The sequence below is a fragment of the Nerophis lumbriciformis genome, linkage group LG04, assembly GCF_033978685.3.
Source record: "Nerophis lumbriciformis linkage group LG04, RoL_Nlum_v2.1, whole genome shotgun sequence".
Lineage (NCBI taxonomy): Eukaryota > Metazoa > Chordata > Actinopteri > Syngnathiformes > Syngnathidae > Nerophis > Nerophis lumbriciformis.
This window is the reverse complement of record NC_084551.2, coordinates 35864999-35890296: the sequence shown is the minus strand read 5'-3', so window position 1 is coordinate 35890296 and position 25298 is coordinate 35864999. Positions and strand designations below refer to the sequence as shown.

At 40.1% G+C, this 25298-nt stretch overlaps 2 protein-coding genes across 2 annotated transcripts in view; one reads left to right on the top strand and one right to left on the bottom strand.

Annotated features, from left to right (window-relative positions):
- The window catches only part of snx10b (sorting nexin 10b), a 61972-nt gene extending 41411 nt beyond the window's left edge, over positions 1-20561 (top strand). The window contains exon 9 of the mRNA XM_061953748.1: positions 20362-20561. Coding sequence (XP_061809732.1) covers positions 20362-20416 — 55 coding nt within the window. The 3' untranslated portion in view covers positions 20417-20561. The remainder of the gene's footprint in view (positions 1-20361) is intronic.
- skap2 (src kinase associated phosphoprotein 2) overlaps positions 1-25298 on the bottom strand; it is an 86004-nt gene that overhangs the window by 21017 nt on the left and 39689 nt on the right. The window lies entirely within an intron of this gene.

Below are 25298 nucleotides of genomic sequence, written 5' to 3'. Positions count from 1 at the left end.
TTTCACTCGCATACAAAACATTCTAACTTGGATTGTTTCCCTGGCTTCAAGACTCTCCCGAAGGACTGTGCGGCGAAGAGACAACAAACTCCCTTCTTGTCTCTCATGGACACACGAGTCTTGAAGCCAGGGAAACAATCCAAGTTAGAATGCTTTGTATGCGAGTGAAAACAAAATTTGCTTTTCACTGAAAATGGTCTATGACTGATTCTCAAAATTTATCCTGCGGGGCAAACAGTCCGATGTTATCCGCATCACAAGAGTGTCCACAGTTCTTTCCGCATCCTCCAATCATTTGTGGAAGCTTAGGGGTACTTTGAAGACTGCCAGCAACTTTCAATTTGTCGGAATTGGAAGAAATAGAAAAAAAGGGCTTATTAAAGTGTCTCCTTTGTGTTTGTTGAACTTCGTGGTTGATGGGGGATTATGTAAGGCAGCGGGGGTCAGTGTGCAGCCCACAGCTCGCTTTTTTTTGGACCCACGACACACTCTACAGACATAATAAACACGGCTCCGATTAGAATGACAAAAAAACAAGTCCTCCCAAAATGGGAGCTGAAAACCCAAGTGGCCGATGTCCTGTGTGTCTTACTCTATATTATAGATCGGTAAGTCGTGAGTTCAAATCCCGGCCGAGTCATACCAAAGACTATACAAATGAGACCCATTACTTCCCTGCTTGGCACTCAGCATCAAGGGTTGGAATTGGGGGTTAAATCACCAAAAATTATTCCCGGGCGCGGCCACGGCTGCTGCTCACTGCTCTCCTCACCTCCCAGGGGGTGATCAAGGGTGATGGGTCAGATGCAGATAATAATTTCGCCACACCTAATGTGTGTGTGACAATCATTGGTACTTTAACTTTAACTTAACATTATATATTTCCATGCATCATGTCATGATAAACGTGCACACATTTTTCTTGTCAGATATGGTATGTTTTCAAAAAGCTTTCAGTTGGCAGAATAATAATTATATTAGTAAATAATAATAGTAAGAAGAAATTAAATATCTTAAGTGGGGTAGATTAGATATGATACACATTTGCGGTTTCATCTATAGGCTAAGATATGTGGAGGTTTTGTGCAAATAGTTATGCATACATTAATTAACCTGCGTTGTTTTGGTTTCAGTATCTTTAACGTACAAAATGAATCAAAGTGGCCTCCGAATCCTTCCATTTTTCAGTATGCGGTCCTCGCAGGGAAAAGTTTGTACACTTCTGATGTACGTACGGAAAGGTGACAGGAATATACCCATCGACATACAGTGGAACCTCCATTTACAAAGTAAATTGGTTCTTGAACAAAGTTAAAAAAAATGTGAAGCAAATGTCTCCCAAAAATACAATGTAAACATGAATAATGGGTTTCAGCCTCGACAAAAGTCCATACACTTTGTACAAACCCCGTTTCAATGAGTTGGGAAATTGTGTTAGATGTAAATATAAACGGAATACAATGATTTGCGAATCATTTTCAACCCATATTCAGTTGAATATGCTACAAAGACAACATATTTGATGTTCAAACTGATAAACATTTTTTTTTGGCAAATAATCATTAACTTTAGAATTAGATGCCAGCAACACGTGACAAAGAAGTTGGGAAAGGTGGCAATAAATACTGATAAAGTTGAGGAATGCTCATCAAACACTTATTTGGAACATCCCACAGGTGAACAGGCAAATTGGGAACAGGTGGGTGCCATGATTGGGTATAAAAGTAGATTCCATTAAATGCTCAGTCATTCACAAACAAGGATGGGGCGAGGGTCACCACTTTGTCAACAAATGCGTGAGCAAATTGTTGAACAGTTTAAGAAAAACCTTTCTCAACCAGCTATTGCAAGGAATTTAGGGATTTCACCATCTACGGTCCGTAATATCATCAAAGGGTTCAGAGAATCTGGAGAAATCACTGCACGTAAGCAGCTAAGCCCGTGACCTTCGATCCCTCAGGCTGTACTGCATCAACAAGCGACATCAGTGTGTAAAGGATATCACTACATGGGCTCAGGAACACTTCAAAAACCCACTGTCAGTAACTACAGTTGGTCACTACATCTGTAAGTGCAAGTTAAAACTCTCCTATGCAAGGCGAAAACCGTTTATCAACAACACCCAGAAACGCCGTAGGCTTCGCTGGGCCTGAGCTCATCTAAGATGGACTGATACAAAGTGGAAAAGTGTTCTGTGGTCTGACGAGTCCACATTTCAAATTGTTTTTGGAAACTGTGGACGTCGTGTCCTCCGGACCAAAGAGGAAAAGAACCATGCGGATTGTTATAGGCGCAAAGTTGAAAAGCCAGCATCTGTGATGGTATGGGGGTGTATTAGTGCCCAAGACATGGGTAACTTACACATCTGTGAAGGCGCCATTAATGCTGAAAGGTACATACAGGTTTTGGAGCAACATATGTTGCCATCCAAGCAACATTACCATGGACGCCCCCTGCTTATTTCAGCAAGACAATGCCAAGCCACGTGTCACATCAACGTGGCTTCATAGTAAAAGAGTGCGGGTACTAGACTGGCCTGCCTGTAGTTCAGACCTGTCTCCCATTGAAAATGTGTGGCGCATTATGAAGCCTAAAATACCACAACAGAGACCCCCGGACTGTTGAACAACTTAAGCTGTACATCAAGCAAGAATGGGAAAGAATTCCACCTGAGAAGCTTAAAAAATGTGTCTCCTCAGTTCCCAAACGTTTACTGAGTGTTGTTAAAAGGAAAGGCCACGTAACACAGTGGTGAACATGCCCTTTCCCAACTACTTTGGCACGTGTTGCAGCCATGAAATTCTAAGTTAATTATTATTTGCAAAAAAAAAATTAAGTTTATGAGTTTGAACATCAAATATCTTGTCTTTGTAGTGCATTCAATTGAATATGGGTTGAAAATTATTTGCAAATCATTGTATTCCCTTTATATTTACATCTAACACAATTTTCCAACTCATATGGAAACGGGGTTTGTACACTTTGAACACCAAATATGCAGTACTGTATGTCAAACAACCACAACAAGGGAGTGATGGATCAACTAGCTCTTTATAAACAAGCTAAAACAACAACAACAAGCTCAACTGTCCTGTATGCGCTGCTCTGTCAACACGTGTGCACACACAGAAGTCCCTTTTGGTGCCCTCACAAACAATCAGAAATCACAAAAATCCTTCACTTTACCAGCCAGGGTTGTACGGTATACCGGTACTTTTAAAGTACCGCGGTACTAATGAATTCAAAACAATACTATACTGCCTTTGAGAAATACCGGTGATTTACAGTGCCGTGGCGCATGGGAGTGTTTCAAAAGGCACACACCAAGCGGAAACAAGCAAAAACAGCGGGAGAGGTAGAATGTCCATTTTTTTTAATTTCTAGTGGATAATACAAAGGGTGCATGGAGCGCAATATGGAGGTATTTGGGCTTCAAAACTCAAGAAAAAGGTGACACTTTAAACACGGAAGCTGTTTTAAAACATGCCTTGCCAAAGATGGGATAAAGTATTACAATCTTTAGTTCAAACTAACATCAACGTTTAAAAAACAATCATCCACACCTGCACAAGACGTTTAAAGGTAATGTAGTTAACCAGCTCCCCTGCGGTGCACATACAGATACGTAAACTGGCATGTTGCCAATTATTAGCGCAGTCAAAACCGCACAGGTTGCATAAACTAATGCAAGTGAAATGACTGAATTTTATAACAAATTCCTACAATTGTTGCTTTATTTTTAACAATGTGTGTTTTACCTGCTACATGTTTCATCTGTGTAGTTTCAACCAAAGTATTATTTTTAGTATTTACTAATGATTGTATTTGTCTGACCAAGCACTGACCAAGAGTGGCAACCATAAATTATGAAGCATTTAATACAATGTCAATAAAGCTTTCTCTTCTAGTCTAACCTAATCCTAGATTATGGCAGGCTGTATGTCCATCCATCCCATCCATTTTCTACCGCTTGTCCCTTTCTGGGGTCGCAGGCTGTATGTAATACGTACAATTGTAAATTGCTCTTTGAGTGCAATAAGAATGACCAATGTGTTTAATGTCTTATGATTTGTATTTTAACAGTCTAAATATGTTTAATGTATCGTAATATTTTTTGTTAAACTTAAGCCAATAATGACATTTGTGTGTTCCCCTTATTTTGAAAAGTATCGAAATACATTTTGGTTCCGATACCAAAATAATGGTATCTGGACAACCATATTACCAACCATATGACTACAATAATAAACATTTTAAAAAGTAAACTTATTATCTGCAAAGGTCCTCTCATGAGCTGCTTCTCACGAGAGGAGTGAAACGAGCAGACAGGAGGGGTTGGGGTGTGTGTGTGCGCTTGGAAGAGGCGCCACTGAACAAGAGGTAGTCTTCTACTCCGCTGTGAAATAGGCCCGCTTTGGTATCTTTTCCCGAAAAGTCTGTTCACATCCCAATTAAAACTTGCTGTAGTACAAAGCCGGCTTCCTCAGTCTCTTTAAGACAGCAAGAACAAAAAGACTGCCAGCGGCACACGAATGAATGAAGTATTTGAACACAGAGACACGGTTCACACACAGAGGCATATTTGATGTGATCTAAAAGGTTCGCAAATCCAAAAGTTCACAAGCAGAGGGGTTCGTGAGTCGAGGTTTTTACTTTAACTAGATACGTCACACCACTTTAAGCTGCGTTCCTACGGCGAGCCTAAGCTAGTAAGGGCAAAGTAACAAAGTATTCCATTTGTGGAGACGGCACGGAAACAAAGACAAAAGGAATGCCGGCACACTGTGCTGCATACGTTTGCAATAAGTGTAAATAAGGTCATACAACGGTTGGAACAAGGACACTGGTAATAATCTTAATAGGGGGTTTTTGTAAGAAAATAAAATGTGTATTAATTGCTCTTTTTTTTGTTGACAATAAAAAAGAAACGCAGGAAAATCGATTGAGAAATAGACGAGTTCTGATTTATTATGTATATCAATCGGACCTGTTTCCAGTGAGGGTTGGACTCCGCCAAGGCTGCCCTTTGTCACCATTTCTGTTCATAGCTTTTATGGATAGAATTTCTAGGCGCAGTCAAGGCGTTGAGGGGATCTGGTTTGGTGGCTGCAGGATTAGGTCTCTGCTTTTTGCAGAGACCAAAGATCTTCAGCTCTCACTGGATCGGTTCGCAGCCGAGTGTGAAGCGACTGGGATGAGAATCAGCACCTCCAAGTCCGAGTCCATGGTTCTCGACCAGAAAAGGGTGGCGTGCCATCTCCGGGTTGGGGAGGAGACCCTGCCCCAAGTGGAGGAGTTCAAGTACCTCGGAGTCTTGTTCACGAGTGAGGGAAGAGTGGATCGTGAGATCGACAGGCGGATCGGTGCGGCGTCTTCAGTAATGCGGATGCTGTATCGATCCGTTGTGGTGAAGAAGGAGCTGAGCCGGAAGGCAAAGCTCTCAATTTACCGGTCGATCTACGTTCCCATCCTCACCTATGGTCATGAGCTTTGGGTTATGACCGAAAGGACAAGATCACGGGTACAAGCGGCCGAAATGAGCTTCCTCCGCCGGGTTGCGGGGCTCTCCCTTAGAGATAGGGTGAGAAGCTCTGTCATCCGGGGGGAGCTCAAACTAAAGCCGCTGCTCCTCCACATCGCGAGGAGCCAGATGAGGTGGTTCGGGCATCTGGTCAGGATGCCACCCGAACGCCTCCCTCGGAAGGTGTTTCGGGCACGTCCGACCGATAGGAGGCCACGGGGAAGACCCAGGACACGTTGGGAAGACTATGTCTCCCGGCTGGCCTGGGAACGCCTCGGGATCCCCCGGGAGGAGCTGGACGAAATGGCTGGGGAGAGGGAAGTCTGGGCTTCCCTGCTTAGGCTGCTGCCCCCACGACCCGACCTCGGATAAGCGGAAGAAGAGGGATGGATGGGTAAATAGGCCCTAGTGTGTGAATGTTGTCTCTGTGTTGGCCCTGTGATGAGGTGGCGACTTCTCCAGGGTGTACTCCGCCTTCCGCCCGAATGCAGCTGAGATAGGCTCCAGCCACCCCCGCGACCCAAAGAGGGACAAGCGGTAGAAAATGGATGGATGGATGGAAAGTCACCTCTGCTAAGCAGCGCACTGATGTATCTACTGTAGTTATTTCTACGGATGTAACATTGTCGATTTTGGTATGAGGGAATAATTTGATTCATCAGTCAGTCTGTAAAAACAGTAAATAATTTAGGAGTGTCGTGATACACCTTTTTTTACTTCCAATACGATACAGATATTGGAGCCCTAAACGATACCAATTATTGTACCAGGGACCTAAAATTATCGTATTTCGAGGGACAAAAAGTGTTATATTTATTATTTTATTACCTGCTGCAGCAAAACACTACCACATACATGTACAGTAGGACTGATGCTAACTAAACACTGCCACTGACAGAACAGCGCCCCCACCTGGCTGTAAGGTGGCACATTACACAATGCACAACATCAGGTGCAGCGCAGCGTAAAACGTATCCGGTATGTGTTTGCATATTTGTATTGAAAAGGTCCAATTACACTATTATTCTGGAATTACCTGGTAAAAATGATGGAATCCTCAGAGGATGTTCATTCAGTATCTCTTTGTATTGTATTTTGTAGAAAAAAAGCAGATAACAGACATGACACAAAACTATAGTAATTTTAAATGGCAACTTTTTTCCTCTAAGAAACACTAAAAGTAATCAAGAAAATAAATTGTGGTAGTCAGTAACAGATTCATTTTTAGATCAAGCAGGGTAAAAAAAAAATGGAATCACACAAATCAGAGGAAAAAAATTATGAAACCGATCCATCCATCCATTTTCTACTGCTTGTTCCTTTTGGGGTCGCGGGGGTGCTGGAGCCTATCTCAGCTGCATTCGGGCGGAAAGCGGGGTACACCCTGGACAAGTCGCCAACTCATCACAGGGCCAACACAGTGACAACATTCACACTCACATTCACACACTAGGGCCAATTTAGTGTTGCCAATCAACCTATCCCCAGGTGCATGTCTTTGGAGGTGGGAGGAAGCCGGAGTACCCATAAAAGTCAAACACTACAACACAGTACTTGCATCACCTCTGGCTTTTATAACAGCTTGCAGTCTCTTAACTTAACGAGTGAGAACATTTGATCAATTTGGAACTCATGCAGATCAGCAGGTACTAGAAAGTAAGAAAAGTGCATAATATTGCAAAACAAAACGCCAGATAATGTGTCCGCTAATGGGTGCCGTTTTGCGGTCCTTATATACACACCATAATAATACTTGTAATTCTGACTACGGTAGTCGTAATGCGTATGCTTCAAAGTCGTACAAAAACATTTTGAAAGATTTCTGAGCGTGTGTAATGTTCTATATTTTCAATGGAACATTTAAAGTTTTTGTGTTGCTTACTAGCGTCATATTGCAGTCTACACGTATCTCTTATGTGTGACTACCATCTACTAGTCACACTTATTACACCATGTACCAAATAAAATTGCTTCAAGGTCGGTAAGCACAACCGGAATTATTCCGTATATTAGGCGCACCGGGTCACAAGGGGCACCGTCGATGTTTGAGAAAATTAAAGGATTTTAAGTGCGCCTTATAGTCCGAAAAATACGGTACATGTACAATTTTATAATCTTACCAATGTTTGTCATGTTATGTGGTAGGTCTTTATATTGCATGTTTGATTTTCCTTTTTTCTGTATGTTTTAATGGATGTCCGGCTCTTGCTGGCTGCAAAACAAGTTTACCTTCGACCAAACCTAACCTAATCTTAAAATTGATGTCATGATCCTCAAACAACCTTTCGATTGTAGTAATAAGGGACGTGTCCAAAATGTCAAAGTAAACTTGCGCATTTATTGAAGATGTAATGGCAGCCATCTCCCAAGTGCCATTACCTGACATGCCGCCACTATCATCAATGACTGTGGAAACGTGCATGTTTTCTCCAGGCAGTCGTCTTCATAAATCACATTGGAAGAGAACCAATCCAATCCACTATATTTATATAGCACATTTAAACAACAAACATGTTTCCAAAGTGCTGCACAACAATATTAAAAACAATATTCAAATAATATCCTTAGCTCCACCAATGACTGAATAAAAACAAAAAACAAATATAAAACCAATATAAAAACAATGAAACCAAACAAAAGTTCCAGCATCGTCATCTTGGCCAATGCCGATTAAGTTATTGGTCTTGACGCGTTGATGTTTTCCTTGGCCTATCAGTATGCTTGCCTTTTACAACCTTCCCACGTGGTTCGCATTTTAGACACATTGCGTGGTGATTTATCTTCTTGAAAAAGTTTGATCATACTCTCCTTTGTTTCAATTGGCATCTCTTGTGTTGGAGCCATGGTTTATGTCAACCCACCTTCAAGGTGTCAACACGCCTTTCTAGCTGCAAACTAAACAGATTGAATCTGATGCCGGAAATGATTCCATAAGTTGTGTTTTTTAGGACATTTCCTGAAAAATGTCATTAAAATGTATTCCTAGCTGTTTGAGTTATGTTGCTAACAAACACACAAACAAACCCTGGCGAAAAAAGAACCTCTTTGGCGGAATTAAGAAAGTTTGCGTTCTGCAAAGCAAAGCGCTTTCTTTTCGAGCGAATCCAAGGCAACACAGAGCCAGCTGGTCACATCGCGAAATCACCAAAAAAAATGTCACACCGCGGAAAATAGGAGTAAACTGAAAAACTACTTGATAAATCCTCAATCCATCCCTCCATTTTCTACCGCTTGTCTCTCTCGATGTTCCGGCTGGGCTCGGGCGGAAGGCAGCGCACACTCTGGACAAGTCAACACCTCATAAACCGTCACTGGTCCCAGAAAATATATTTGAAGCCAGCGAAGCCATACATCAGTTTGTGAGGTATTTACATTATTAAAAGTTCAATTGTTCACTAACTTTTCTGAGAAACAGCATTTTCCAAACTGATATAAAACAAGTGCACTGCGGAGGACACTGCTTCTCAGGCAGGAAAAGTTGAAAGACACTAAAGTGAACATTATTGTTTTACACTTGATGTTTACATTGTCTCTTTCTAGACACTAAACTTTTTTTTTTTTAAATATTTGCTTGAAACAGTAGATGTTTCTGCACAATTCTTTGAACTTAAAAATACATGTTTGTCGTAATAAGTATACAAACCCGTTTCCATATGAGTTGGGAAATTGTGTTAGATGTAAATATAAACGGAATACAATGATTTGCAAATAATTTTTAACCCATATTCAGTTGAATATGCTACAAAGACAACATATTTGATGTTCAAACTGATAAACATTTTTTTTTTTTTTGCAAATAATCATTAACTTTAGAATTTGATGCCAGCAACACGTGACAAAGAAGTTGGGAAAGGTGGCAATAAATACTGATAAAGTTGAGGAATGCTCATCAAAGACTTATTTGGAACATCCCACAGGTGAACAGGCAAATTGGGAACAGGTGGGTGCCATGATTGGGTATAAAAGTAGATTCCATGAAATGCTCAGTCATTGACAAACAAGGATGGGGCGAGGGTCACCACTTTGTCAACAAATGCGTGAGCAAATTGTTGAACAGTTTAAGAAAAACCTTTCTCAACCAGCTATTGCAAGGAATTTAGGGATTTCACCATCTACGGTCCGTAATATCATCAAAGGGTTCAGAGAATCTGGAGAAATCACTGCACGTAAGCAGCTAAGCCCGTGAACTTCGATCCCTCAGGCTGTACTGCATCAACAAGCGACACCGGTGTGTAAAGGATATCACCACATGGGCTCAGGAACACTTCAGAAACCCACTGTCAGTAACTACAGTTGGTCGCTACATCTGTAAGTGCAAGTTAAAACTCTCCTATGCAAGGCCAAAACCGTTTATCAACAACACCCAGAAACGCCGTCGGCTTTGCTGGGCCTGAGGTCATCTAAGATGGGCTGATACAAAGTGGAAAAGTGTTCTGTGGTCTGACGAGTCCACATTTCAAATTGTTTTTGGAAACTGTGGACGTCGTGTCCTCCGGACCAAAGAGGAAAAGAACCATCCGGATTGTTATAGGCGCAAAGTTGAAAAGCCAGCATATGTGATGGTATGGGGGTGTATTAGTGCCCAAGACATGGGTAACTTACACATCTGTGAAGGCACCATTAATGCTGAAAGGTACATACAGGTTTTGGAGCAACATATGTTGCCATCCAAGCAACGTTACCATGGACGCCCCTGCTTATTTCAGCAAGACAATGCCAAGCCACGTGTTACATCAACGTGGCTTCATAGTAAAAGAGTGCGGGTACTAGACTGGCCTGCCTGTAGTCCAGACCTGTTTCCCATTGAAAATGTGTGGCGCATTATGAAGCCTAAAATACCACAACGGAGACCCCCGGACTGTTGAACAAGTTAAGCTGTACATCAAGCAAGAATGGGAAATAATTCCACCTGAGAAGCTTAAAAAATTTGTCTCCTCAGTTCCCAAACATTTACTGAGTGTTGTTAAAAGGAAAGGCCATGTAACACAGTGGTGAACATGCCCTTTCCCAGTTTATGAGTTTGAACATCAACTATCTTGTCTTTGTAGTGCATTCAATTGAATATGGGTTGAAAAGAATTTGCAAATCATTTTATTCCGTTTATATTTACATCCAACACAATTTCCCAACTCATATGGAAACGGGGTTTGTAATTAAAACCTTTTAGCATTATATTTGTGTTCAATTACAGTAAGTGTACATATTCTAAACATTCCTGGCACTTCATTTTACACACTATAGCATTTTTTTTTTTTTTTTTTTTTTTTTTTTTTTTTTGACATATACCACAATAATATCATACCGTGGTCTTAATATCGTGATAGTATTGTACCATAAGGTTTTGATACCGTCACATTCCTAAAATTCATCACTCCATACATTTTTTGCTCTGCTTGATCTAAAAATGAAACTGTTACTGACTACCACAATCAATGTTTTTGATTTATTGTAGTGTTTCGTCAAGCCAAAAAATTGCCATTTAAAATAGATTATAGTTTTGCGTCTGCTTCGTTCTGCAAAATCAAACAATTAAATGAACATCCTCCAAGTCTGGTGATTCCATCATTTTTTCCAGGGTTTGTATATCCAAGAGAGGGGGAATTATCGTACAAATACGATAATTATTGTACGTCTGACAAACATTTATGAATTTGGGGGGCATGGAATTGTTTTGTTGTGACTGAAACAACAAAACAAAATAAAGAAGTGACTTATTTGTGTTTATAGTTAGCAGCAGGCTAATTCCGTGTACATGTGTAATAGGTTATGAGCCGTACCATTAGGGACCTTCATTAATTTCTTAGGTCCAAACTAATTTGTCTGTCTCATGTATTGTCTATAAGAATAGAAAAGAATAACTGTGAAAATAAAAAGAATTGCATTAGCGTTAATCTCATCTTTCAGCATTCCCAGTGCAATAAAATGTGCAAACAGCACTTGAAGCCGCGCTATGAAACATGAGCATTGTAAAATAGCATCAGTGTCTGCGACGGCTTCTATTCATCCTTATTCGTGTCTTGACACAGGGGGACGTCCCTTCTTCTGTGAATAACACCCCCCCTTGGCTAATGTCTTGTTAGAGATGAGGAACGAGTATAGAGGTGGAGCTCTTGGGTCGGACCCACTTCAGTAAATGTTGAGACAGCGAGAGGACGAGCGAGGCTGCAGAAAGGCGAGGGGAGAATGAAGGTGTTAGAGGGCATCGTCTCAGGAGGCCTCGGCACTCGGCTGCCAGCATGTGTAAATCAGCAAGCAGCTCACGGCTGCAATGAGGTAGAAAATAAAAAAAACATAAAAATGTCCGGGTGAAATAAGAGGCAAGGAGAAATCTTTTATGGCGAGCCTAAATTCTCCTTACTCTGCAGTAGATCCACTGGCCAGCTCAGCTTGTCTTGGCCAAAGCACATTCATCATGCCACCGTCTGCATGGCCACAAATTACTGCCATTACACACCTGCTCTTCATGTAACATACACATGACCTAAAGACTACCTTAAATTTACACAATTATCAGTAATGGCAACTTAATGGGCCTGAGTCACATTCCTTGATGTTTGTACTGTACCAAGATGGCCAACGCCAAACAAGACTTCTGGAAAATATTGAAACATTTTTTTATTCCAGAAGAGCATAAAAAAGCCTCTTTTCAAGTTATTTTAACTACACTCCATCCTTCTTACTTCTCATATCACTTTTCCACTGAGTATTGGTTGTGCTTTGCTCTACTCTGTAAAACTGCAAAAACTATGTTAAATTGAACATCTTGGGGTGACTATACCATTCAGAATTGATTTGCGATTTAACACAATTCTCGATTCAAACTGATTCTCACAATATATTGTTTGGAACAAAAATAATTCTAACAACTTTTTTAAAGAAAGTTACAGGTTACAAAATATTTTCTTGCCTGTGGACATATGACGTACACGTCAAAAGTAAGCGCATAGATGGCCTAAAAAAACATTTTTAAAATTCATTTAAAAATAAACAAATAAAGTGTACATTTTTTTTGTATAACTGATTTTTTAAAGTTATGAATGGATTTAGAATTGGGTTGAGTAAGAATCATGATTTGGATTTTAATACATTTTTTGAGCACCGCTAAGAAATATATACACATTTTATCTATCCATTCATCCATCTTCTTCTGCCTATTCGAAGTCGGGTCGCAGGGGCAACAGCCTAAGCAGAGAAGCCCAGACATCCCTCTCCCCAGCCACTTCGTCCAGCTCCTCCTGGGGGATCCCGAGGCATTCCCAGGACAGCTGGGAGACATAGTCCCCCCAACTTGTCCTGGGTCTTCCCCTTAGCCTCCTACCGGTCGGACATGCCCTAAACACCTCCCGAGGGAGGCGTCCATGGAGCAGTCTGACCAGATGTCCGAACCACCTCATCTGGCTGCTCTCGATGTAGAAGAGCAGCGGCTTTACTCTAAGCTCCTCCGGAATGACAGAGTTCCTCACCCTATCGCTAAAGGAGAGCCCAGCCACCCACTAATTTCGGCCGCTTGTACCCGTGATCTTGTCCTTTCGGTTATAACCCAAAGTTCATGACCATAGGTGAGGAAAGGAATGTAGATCGACTGGTAAATTGAGAGCTTTGCCTTCCGGATTAGCTCCTTTTTCACCACGACGGATCGATACAGGGACTGCATCACTGCAGACGCCGCACCAATCCGCCTGTCGATCTCACGATCAACTCTTCCCTCACTCGTGAGCAAGACTCCGAGGTACTTGAACTCCTCCACTTGGGGCAAGCTCTCCTCCCCAACCCGGAGGCGCCACTCCACCCTTTTCCGGGAAAGAACCATGCACTCGGACTTGGAGGTGCTGATTCTCATCCCAGTCACTTCACACTCGACTGCGAACCAATCCACTGAGCGCTGGCCAGATGAAGCCAGCAGGACCATGTCATCTGCAAAAAGCAGAGATCTAATTCTGCAACTACCAAACCGGATCCCCTCAACGTCCTGACTGCGCTGAGAGATTCTGTCCATAAATGTTATGAACAGAATCATGACAAAGGGCAGCCCTGGTGGAGTCCAACCCTCACTGGAAACAAATTCAACTTATAGACAAACCAAACTCTGACACCGATCATACAGGGAGCATGATTTATGATCTACAATTAACTTCTACGGAGCAAGGAAGCGAAGAAACAGCAGACCACTCGATGATCTAAACATTGGCACACAAGCTTGTGATCACAGCGCCGCTATAAATAGTTGGTCTGCGTTAGCATTGGTATTAACAATATCACTAATACTTGGTTAATATTCAAGTCATGAAATGTAAATGGAGTATTGTTGGTGCTTTTTGGATGGTTATTTATAGTATTTTATGGGGGGAAATAGTGGAGCTCTCATTGGCTCCGCGGTAAGCAGACTTTTATTTTTGTTTATTTAATATTTAGAATGCATTAAAATTCAATCCGTCTTCATGTCTTTCATAATGATTGCGAATGATAGGCAAAATTCCAAAAAAAGTGCAGTTCCCCTTTAAAGAGGTATGGGAGACAAATTTGTGGAATTTCATACTGCAGCATCCAGAATTATGGCACAGCAAAATGTACCCACAAATGGTATGACAACGCGAGGAAGAATCTGCTTGACCAATGAGCAACCAGCAGTGGAAACTCTGCATGCTTGGAACCTCGGATTTCCAGGTACTAGAAGTAGTACCTTGTAGCACCTTATTGATTGCCATGGTCCCTTTTGGTATCGGTTTTGAGATTAGTTTCCCCTGCTTTGAATTGCGACTATTTTTATTGCAGGTAACTTGAATAGAAAGTGTTTTGAAGGCAATATTTTCAGAGGAGTGCTGCAGTTATGAATCTAGCAGGGCTGCTGTTTTACATGTTGATTCACTCACATTTTCCAGCAGAAAGATGCTTTGACAGAATGTGATGTAGTAACTGCATGTTTTGTAAGTACAATACTGTATACCGTATGCCTGTGATTGTTTGTCAATATGTCAAACTGAATTGAAAGTGTGACAGTCTCCAACCTGTCGCAAATTGTGAGCAACCAATAGCATTTGTGCTGATTACTAAATGATCTGGATAACTAAGAATCTACACAGACATACCCATACAGACTGTACCCTTCTTCAAGTAACTCACTCCACATATGCTTTGTCATCTAGGTGGCATTTAGGGGTACAGCACCTAAAATGCACGTTTATAATTGCGAGGCCTTTGCCATTATTTGCCTTGACAGCGTTGTCCAGAAAGGAGGTCATTAGACGAAAAATCTACCTTAATAACGGTCACAGCACGTAAATGGCAAGTAAACACATGGCATAAACAAAGTACTTCAATGGTACCTCAACTTAGTACGACAAGTATTTTGAGATACGAGCTGTCTCTTAACTTTTTATGCTTTAAGTTCCGGGCATAAATTTTATTTATGATCCTTCTCACCGCTAGTGAGATGCCACAGCCAGTCCAGGCGTTCTGTTACGCTGCGAATCGGCAGTGTCCTTCTCATCCCGTCCTGCTTCCCAGACGAGGCCGAGCTAGTCTGAAGGGAAGTCGGCCGCTCACAGGAGTAGTAACCAACCCAGCACATCACCTGAAAAACGGCCACTCCTCTCCCTCACTACTCGGATTGTGGGAGATAACATAAGTGGAAATATACTCGTTTTCAACACCATTATTCGCTACTATCCGGAAGCAAAAGTTATTGACATTGTTAACGCCCTCCCAGCTTTATTGACAAGCCTACCGTCTCCGGTAACTCGGCTTATTGTACATGATGGATCCGATGGGACGGCAAGACACCACTGAGAAGAGACTACAAAGGATTTCAAAGTCCTCTTCAGTCTGCTGGAAGAGCTACTTCATGGAACTATGGTAGTCATTTGTAGTACATGACGTTGTATTGTTTTTAAAACAATATTTCTTACCTAAAAGTTTGTTTATCTTTTTAAAAGGTATGTTACATGTTAAAATTGTGGCGTTTTGGGGGGACAAGCGCAGAATAAATTGATTTCAATTAATTTCAATGGGCGACGCCGACTTAAAATACGAGTGTTTTGAGATACGAGCTTGGTCATAGGTACAGTCACCAATTAACCTCATAAATTGAGCTACTACTGTACTCTATGTCCTAAAACAATTGGCTTTGCGCAAAACACTACAGTATAACTGTATGTACAAAGTGCAAGGCATAATAGGGCAACTCCACCCAAAGCTACACATGTACAATAATTACGTACATTTTTATTTACTAAAAGTATTTCTCAGAAGAAAAGAGGTTGGAGACCCCCGATTTAGCGTGTCAAAACTAGGCGTTTTTATGGCTGCGATGCTTCCATGGTTGACATGGCACTGCTACTTGTTATTCATCTTCTAATATGAGCCTCCGTGGGGTTGATTTAGGTTATGCGTCGCTCGTCACACATGCACGGTCACTACGTGAACCCCCATGTGTAAGCAGCGCACTAAATTAGCCGAGCCAGCGCTGTCTTTGCATACATACCAACGCGAACACTAAGTGAGAGTAATGGTGGCAATCTGCTTTTTGGCAGCCTTGCAACTGGATCCGTATACCTTCTTTCCTTGCTCTGTGTCTATATAAAGATGACATTGAGATGGGCGCTCACCTGGAATGTGAGGTTACCACAAGCAGGGAGGTGTCACTCCGTAGCAGAGTCAGAAAGAAAAGCATGGAGTGCTTGGAGTATTGGCGAGTAGTCAGCTGCAGTGAGGTGTAAGCTTGCATCGTGCCCACAGGCTTGTAATTACACTCAGAGCATCCGCCGCATCACCGGCCTCCACCACACACTGTAAACTATCCGGCTCAGGGGTCGTTACTCAGCTCACTAACTAGTAGAGTAAATCAGAGCTCTGACCTCATATTAGAGCCCCAGGCAGAGTAAACACAGCCAAAATATGGAGGCTGGAGCCCAGTAAATAACCAGCAAGGAGATGGAGCAGGGGGCTAGGCGTGGGAGATGTTTATAGCAGGTGGACAAACACCTGTCACGTCGATAAGACTGATTTATCCTGAGAGGCATGTCAGCACATAGCTCTGAGCATGACAGCCTGGCAGCGACAAACCCACGTCACAACGTCACGAAGTGGTGAAGTACAGTCAAACCTCTAAGACGGTACTTTTCAAATTGTTGGGCAAGCCCCCCCTCAGGGGCTACTGGGAGGTGTCAGGCAGGCGTGGTAGGCAGAAGGGACTTTCAGTATTAAGATCTTTATTCATGCTTGAACGATATACAAGTCTCAAGCTATGTGGTAGCAGTGCTCAACCCAGTGGTAGAGGTATACCGGAACACCAGTGTACAGAGCTGATGGAGGAGAAATGTTTCTGACAGGACTTAAAAGAATAATAGAGGAGACGTACAGATAAGATAAAGTTTACAATAGTATTTCAAATTGGTCGGCAAGAAAAAATGTCTGCCCCCTACAGGGTTGGGGTCTGGGAACTGGTTCTTACATTCTGATTCCCCCGGAATCATTTACATTTTTTAACGTCGATTCCTATTTTTGATGTTCAGTCTGCCGATCGAAATAATTTGTTGCCACAGAGGCAGCTAACTGTATCTCCATACACAGCCACAAAAATAAACTGTACAAAGTTTTATCATCCCATGAAGACTCGAGGGCGAGGCTAAAAATGTTACACACAGAGAAAGAGCGAGCAAGAGTAGACAAGCTAATAGCTAAACCTGCTGCTTTAAAGGGGAACTGCAATTTTGGGGGAATTCCGCCTATCGTTCACAATCATTATGAGAGACATGAGGATGGATGTTGGGTTTTTTTGCATTGTAAATAGTAAATAAATGTGATCAATAGTCCGCTTACTAGCGTCTTTTTGTGTTGTTCTCGCCATTTCCGGGTCCTAAATGGGTGTCAAAGTGTCCCACTTTGTCAGAATATGTCCTCAGACTTCTTCTGTCCAGGTGAGATGCATGATTTATAATTATAATAATAAACCTCCAAGGAGCGAGGAAGCAGCTGATCATGCGATGATGTAAACATAGGCACACAGGCTTTTGATCACTGTGCCGCTATAAATAGTTTGTCTTAGTTAGCGCTTATAATAACAGTATCACTAATACTTGGTTAGTATTCAAATCACAAAATGTAAATGGAGTATTGTTGGAGGTTTTTGAATGGTTATTTATCTGATTTTATGGGCGAAATAGAGGACCACCTATTGGCTCCGCTGTAAGCAGACTTTTATTTATGTTTATTTAATATTTAGAATGCATTTTAAAAAATCCATTTGTTGTCATGTCTTTCATAAACATTGTAAATGATAGGAAAAATTCCAAATAAGGAGAACTGCACTATCTTTAGAATTTTGCTAATCAGTCTTTATGTAAGACAAGAACACGTTTTTATTTTTTTTATGCATTCTAAATATTAAATAAATGCGATCAAAAGTCTGCTTACAATGGAGTCTGGGAGTTGCTCTATTCTGCCTAAAAAACACTCGAATAAACATTCAAACACCTCCATCCATTTATATACACGCTGTAACCATATGTAATGTAGTAACTGGCACATTCATAATAACATGTAATATTTACATATTTTTTATCATTTTTAACATTCGGCTGTGTGTCAATTTCATAAACGCATCTTGACTTTTGCTTTTTATTTATAACAACATCACTGAGTGATCACTGCTCACTGCAGACTTCATAAGAGCCAACAAACATAATAAAACATCCCTTATTGTAGAATGTCTGCTGTCATTAGGTTGTCGGCTGATAAGATGTTCATATGTTCCTTTTTAGACTTCATAATCCACACGAAGTAAAAAAAGGGGGGTGACCAAGCGTCTTTTCATGTCTTTCTCGCCACTACTGGTTCTAAATTGGTTGCTAAAGTTGACCAACTCGTCAAAAAATTAGTCTTCATACTATCCAGGTGAGAGGCATTATTTATGATCTAGAATAAACTTTCGAGCTCCGCAACCCCTGATGTCAATACAGCACCACAAGCGGTTAGCTCCCTCTGATTACAACGCTGCTAGAAATAGTTTCTCTGCGTTAGCGCTTATAGTAACAATATCACTAATACTTGGGTAATATTCAAGTCACAAAATATATATGGAGTATTGTTGGCGCTTTTTGTATGTTGTTTTTAGAAGGATTTATAAGCGCAGTAGAGGGCCTCCCATTGATTCACTTATAAAATAACTTTTATTTACGAGTTAGAATGCTTTTTTTTTTTTTTTTTTTTTAAATACATCTGTCATCCTGTCTCTTATAATGTTTGTGAATGATAGGTAAAATTCCCCCAAAAATACAGTTGGTAGTGGGGATGGAAAATGTGTTACAGCAGAAAGTAAGCAGTTATTAAAATGACATTAACAAATACTGGAGAATGTAGATTAATAAGAGTAAGAAAGGGGATAATACAACAAAGGAGGAAGGGAAGATGGATTAATTCATAAATTGACAGTGTTGATACCAAGGGTAGTATCATTATTTGATTGATGCTAGAGTGTTTTGATTGATACAGTATTTATATTTTCCTCAATTTGTTTTATTTTCTTTTAGTCAATGTTTAGAAACTCAGGGAATAAATCCCTGAAGACAGGAGGACTTTGAGGGCAAAAACCAAAGGATTTAAATAAATAGTAGTTTATTTGCTTTTTTATCGTTATTGTGTACTGTTGACTTTGTGTTGATCAAACATTTGTATGTGATAAATGGTCAATTGTTGGTCAATTTCACTAATAGACAATCGGAATTGGTAGTATAAAACTCTGATCGGAACATTTTTACCTCTAATATATACAAAATAAAGTCACACTTTTGTTGAAGCGTATTCCTGTGGAAAGAAACCCTAACATTTATATTTAGGTTGAAAGGATTGATATTTACTGTATATACTGCCTGAATATAGCCCTGTGAGAATAGTAATTTTTTCACCCTGTCTCTTAAAAGAATCGGAATCGAGAATTGTTGGAACTGGAATCAAAAGGAGGAACCGTCCAACTTCAAACAATGTCCTACCATAGTCTCCTTGGAGAGAATGCAAGAAAATAATAAGAATAATAACAACCTCTGCTCTAAGGGACTGTCCGATTCTGAATTCAACACAAATTTTAGCTCAAATCATCAGCTGAGTCATCATAGCGGTAAAAAACCTCGGGAGTATTGTGTACATATGTATAACAAATTATATACGGAGAGAAATAAAACTCCAGTGTCCCCATAAGTTAAGTCGTTTTTAGGTTTTGCTATTAACAGTGGTTAACTTATTTTCACACTTTTTGATACTTTGCGTTTTCTTTGACTTTTTTCTAGCTTTATTTTGAATATTACTCAAAAAATATTTTCTGGATGCTACAGTAAGTGAACAGACTTTAAAGATAAGTTAGAAGATAAGTTAGATGTCAAATCTAGTCTTCGACTTAGACTGGTCAGATTTAGTCTAGCGGCCGGTGCCAAAACCCCAGATATTTACTGTATACTCCAATACCAGGATGGTGTGCCTGGGCAAGGATGGTTTTGCCCTATCGTAGTAAAAAGAACAACTGTTGAGATGCGTTAGCATTGAGGTATTGTGTGGCAGAACAATTGCTGTGGATTGACCAATAACCGCCCAAATTTGTCGGATTCACCCACGTTAGCATTCCTTTCAGTTGTTAACAAATGGCACAAAGGAGCATCTGTGACCAGAATGTTTCTAACTTCTGTTATTTGTGGGAAGATAAATTGTCTTTTAGGAATGGTTGAAAGAACAGTGTTGTATATGGGAGATAGGTGGTGTCACAGACCACCTCCTCTGTTCAGGGATGGTTCTTTAACCTTGACATAAATGGCTTCCCTCACTCATCTTTTGTACCATCTGTTCTCTCTGTCCAGAATCCGTAAATTTTTGTTCTCAAAGGAGTGCTGTTTCTCCCTTAGGTGCAGGTAGACAGCTGAGTCTTGGCCTGAAGAGTTTGCCCGTCTATGCTGTGCCATACTTTGCTACCTTCTTAAACAAATCTCCATTTCTTTTTTTCTCCCATCGATGCACTTCAAAATGTTCTGTTTTTTAATTTGTGAAGCAAATAAACAGTTTCCTTCTTATTCCAGTTATGGTTTTATTGAACAGTATCTGCTTCCAAGTTGTATCGCGCGCGTTGAGACTGGCGCATGCGTGATACTAAGGGTCCGCTCCAAAAGCACACACCCACTGAAGAGATCTGGTTTTCAATCGCATAATCCAAAGTGTGTTAGTCCACCTTTTCAAAAACCGAACACGATCAAATTAAGGTGTTTCAATGGGCTGTGGGAAGCTTATTTAAAGCCAAACTATTTGAGAAATCAGACAAATTTAGTGCATGGACACATACTGAATGGTTAAGAACGTTGGTTTGGAAGGGGGAAAGGTGTTTTGCTAAATCTTGGGCTGGTCGCAGGTTTTAAAGGTATTTCCTGGTATTAAAAAGTGACGGGTTTCAAAACCACTAACATTTTCCTTCATATTGTCCGTATGGTAATAGTGAAAGTGACAGTTAGAAATCCTTAAGGTCGTGCGTGGATGCAGTGGTGATATCAGGGCCTATGCATCAAGCTCCGCACGCTGATCACAAATGAAGGAGGCTCGTCTCTTTAACTATTCCCATCGTTTAAAACTACTAAATCGGCGGTTTAGGAATGCTTCACCTGCCGTACCAAAAGAGACTTCGGAAGTTGACAAGGACAAACGATCCAGAACCTTATATTCTTAAGCCTAAATGTACAGTTTTAGAAGTTGAGTTCTAAGCAGATCCAGCAAGTAGCAGTATTGCTAAGTGCAAAACAAGAAATACAAACTATGAACATAAAACAATCACAATGTCTACTCTTACAGGGATGCCGACTGATGGGATGTTTATATCTTCCCGTTTAGATGAAGAATTAATCATAATCCTCAAGCAGGTTAAAAAAAATAAAGGTGGGCGCAAACGAGCATCTTTTTGGGTCTTTCTCGCCATCTCCGTGTCGAACTTGAATGTCAAGGATGACCAACTTCTCAGTTTGCGGCCACATCCTTCTACTGTACAAGTGAGAGGCATGATTTATAATCTAGAATTAACTTTTACCGACTCAAAGGCGATGTAGCAGCAGCAGCTCAGTATGTCAATAGCTGCATAAGCTAGTTACCACTCTGTGATTACGGCGCCACTAAAAGTAGCTCGTCAGCGTTGGCGCTTATAATACCAATATTGCTAAAATGGAAATGGAATATTGTAAATGGTTTTTAGATGTTTTTTAGAGGGCTTTATGGGCGCAATAGTGTACTCCCATTAGCTGCATTTTTAGCCACCTCATACTTGCCGTATATTACAAATTAGAATGCATAACAAAAGGAAGACGTGTTCTAGGGATTGCCGATGATTGGCAAAATTCCAAAAAAACGCAGTTCCCCTTAAACCTCCTGCCTATTTGTATTTATTTAATGTTAAAATCTTACTAAAATGTGCATTTTATCATGTATTTTTGATATTCTTGAGCCACTAAGTGATTGGATTTAATTGCATTAATTTTCTTTAACAAATAAAATATTTGTGTTGTCACCTGAGTTGCAGATTTAGCAACAAACTGCAATAAAAACTGCACTTTATAAATTTATCATCGATCATAATGGTTAAAACTTAAGCGAATAAGTTATTTTCTCTTCTTCAATAAAGACATACAAAAAAACACATTCTAGAGAAGTAATTGGAACACCATACCACAATATTTTCTGCTAAGGTTCCCATCCATCCATCCATTTTCTACCGCTTGTCCCTTTTGGGGTCGCGGAGGGTGCTGGAGCCTCTCTCAACTGCATTCCCATACCATAAAAATCTCCTACCGGCCCATGCCCATTTTGGGCGTTTTCTTTGATTTTTGGTGGTTCATCTTTAAAACAGCAGGATTAAGCAGTACACTTTAAGTTATATACTTTGCTCTTTTAAGTTTTACCATTAATATTAACAATGTGTTAACTTAGTTTGACACCTTTGTACGCGATTATGTGTGTTTGAAAGAAAAATGCTACACCATTTCTTTGGCTTTTTCTGCTTTATTGTGACAATTAGGAGGAGTTATGTAAGTGAACAAACTATAAGTAGTAAGATTCAATATCATCACAAGGTACAGTGTTTGATTAAGATTTGGTATTAACATTGGTTTACGTCCTTTCACACTTCCATTTAAGAAAAAGGTAGAAAAAGAAAGAGTGGCACTGACGCTAGTGCTTAAAAACAACATAAGAGGTTTCCTGGTTGGTAGAGTATATTATATTGAAGATCACTACAGTATGCACCATCTTAATAATTCGGACCCTGCAACTCATTACATATTGTGGCTTCAATTTTAAAATTATTGTCAACGGCCTCCACACACTGTGTCATCAGCCACCTGAGAACCCAAAAACCTTTATTTTTGTCAGCTGCTGTGAGTAACGGTAACAGAAAGTGACCTCAATTAAGATGGACTTGCTTTTGAAAATTGCCTACATGGACATTTAAGGATGTGGAGCAGCAAGAAATGCTTTAATGGAACACTGACAAAAGGCCAGTTGGAGAGGCAATACATTTGCCGTGAAATCCCAGGCGATGGCACATAAATAAGGTTGCGCTATTCCTGACAGAAACTCTCCACGACACTGCGTGCTGATCTATGTCACAACGACCTGGTGAAAGTGCAGCATGAACAGCTGACAGCTTGATCAAGATGAAGTCTCCATAGTGGTGTACATCAAGACTTTAGTCTTAAGCAGAAGACTCTGGGGTTATAATAGGACATGAGGATGCATGCAGGACATTCCGAGACTAGAGTATATGACCTATTTTACGGTAACATGACCAACCACTATGCAAACCCCTGCAGGGCCATTTTGTACAAACATGGCCGCTGTACATGCTGCATTCGACAATCTCCCAAAAAATGACTTGGTTATAACTGTATGCAATCTTAATCTTTGGCAGTGATATTGTTTTGGATGGTGACAAAACATTTTGTAAAATAAAATCTACATTTGCTTTAGCATGTTAGCTTTTAGTCAGTTAAATTTGGTTCCTATTTCAGCTATGCTATTTTTAACAGCAATAAATTTAAAGATACACAGCGCTTAAGAGATAAACTTAAAAAAAAAAAAATACTGTATTAGCATTAGCTATGTTATTCACATTTAGTACATGTTTCTACAATGTTTTTATAGTGATAGAACTATAGACTTAGTAAAATACTAAACTAGCATTAGCAGTAGCTTTAAGTTAGTTCAATGTTTTTCATAATTCAGCCATGATTTTTCTTTCAATAATTTTTTTTTTTTTTTAAAACATTAGCATGCTTGCTTTAACTTGTGTCTCTATTATTTTGATAGCGGAAGAAATACATTCTAAAAGAAACTACCGTATTTTTCGGACTATAAGTCGCAGTTTTTTTCATAGTTTGCAAACCGGGGGTGCGACTTATACTCAGGAGCGACTTAAGTGTGAAATTATTAACACATTACCGTAAAATATCAAATAATATTATTTAGCTCATTCACGTAAGAGACTAGACGTATAAGATTTCATGGGATTTAGCGATTAGGAGTGACAGATTGTTTGGTAAACGTATAGCATGTTCTATATGTTATAGTTATTTGAATGACTGTTACCATAATATGTTACGTTAACATACCAGGCACGTTCTCAGTTGGTTATTTATGCCTCATATAACGTACACTTATTCAGCCTGTTGTTCACTATTCTTTATTTATTTTAAATTGCCTTTCAAATGCCTATTCTTGGTGTTGGGTTTTATCAAATAAATTTCCCCCAAAAATGCGACTTATACTCCAGTGCGACTTATATGTTTTTTTCCTTCTTTATAATGCATTTTCGGCCAGTGCGACTTATACTCCGGAGCGACTTATACTCCGAAAAATATGGTAGTTAGCTTACGTTTTTTAAATTTGTTTCATATTTCTGCCACGTCATTTTCATAGCAAAATACTTTTTAAACATCTACATTAGTATTAGCATGTTAGCTTCAATTTAGATCACAGGTTATTTCCGTGACATGCAGTCAGGGGAGACAGGTGAGGCAGTGCCTCACGTGCCATCATGGAAAGAAAAAAAATGTAAAAAGAAGAAAAAAAAAAAATTTAATTGATATATGTAACCAGTGATTATACTATAAAGTTATTTTCCATTTAACTTCACCAGTTTTAGATTATTTGTATTCAAAATCGCAGAATTTTCACATTTGCCGTTCAAATACTGAGAAGAGACTTGCGGTGAGTCAGCAGCCAGTTGAGCCTCACCATGGATTGCGCAATGACTCGGCTAACTGCTGGCCTGCTGTGCAGTGAGACCGTATTGCTATATGAATTATATTATACATTTCCATAGTTTAGTTAGCTGAGGTATATAATGTACAGTGTATTTTGTCAACAACTGTATGTGTTTAACGTATTTCTTGTGCTGAGCAATCATAAAATGGCTGCGCAGACGCACTGGGTGAGGCACGCAGTTCTCCCGCCTCATGGTGGTAGAGGGCGCTAGTGATCCCAGGGATCATTCTTGCGACTACTCGGCTGCAGAATAAGTGATAACAAGCTAGCAGTACTCTGACTCGCCACACTGGGAGAAGTGCGAGCAGACACATGTCTATCCAGCGGAAGCCAGCCTTTTTTTCCCTTTTTTTCAAAACTGTATTTATAACAAACATGGCATTTTTATTAGAGTAAACCAGCGTTTGTGGGTGTGTTTTGTCAGACGCAAAAATATTGTTTAATTGCTTGCAATAACATTATATCAAATGAATGTGTCTGCCAATATGGAGGATTATATACT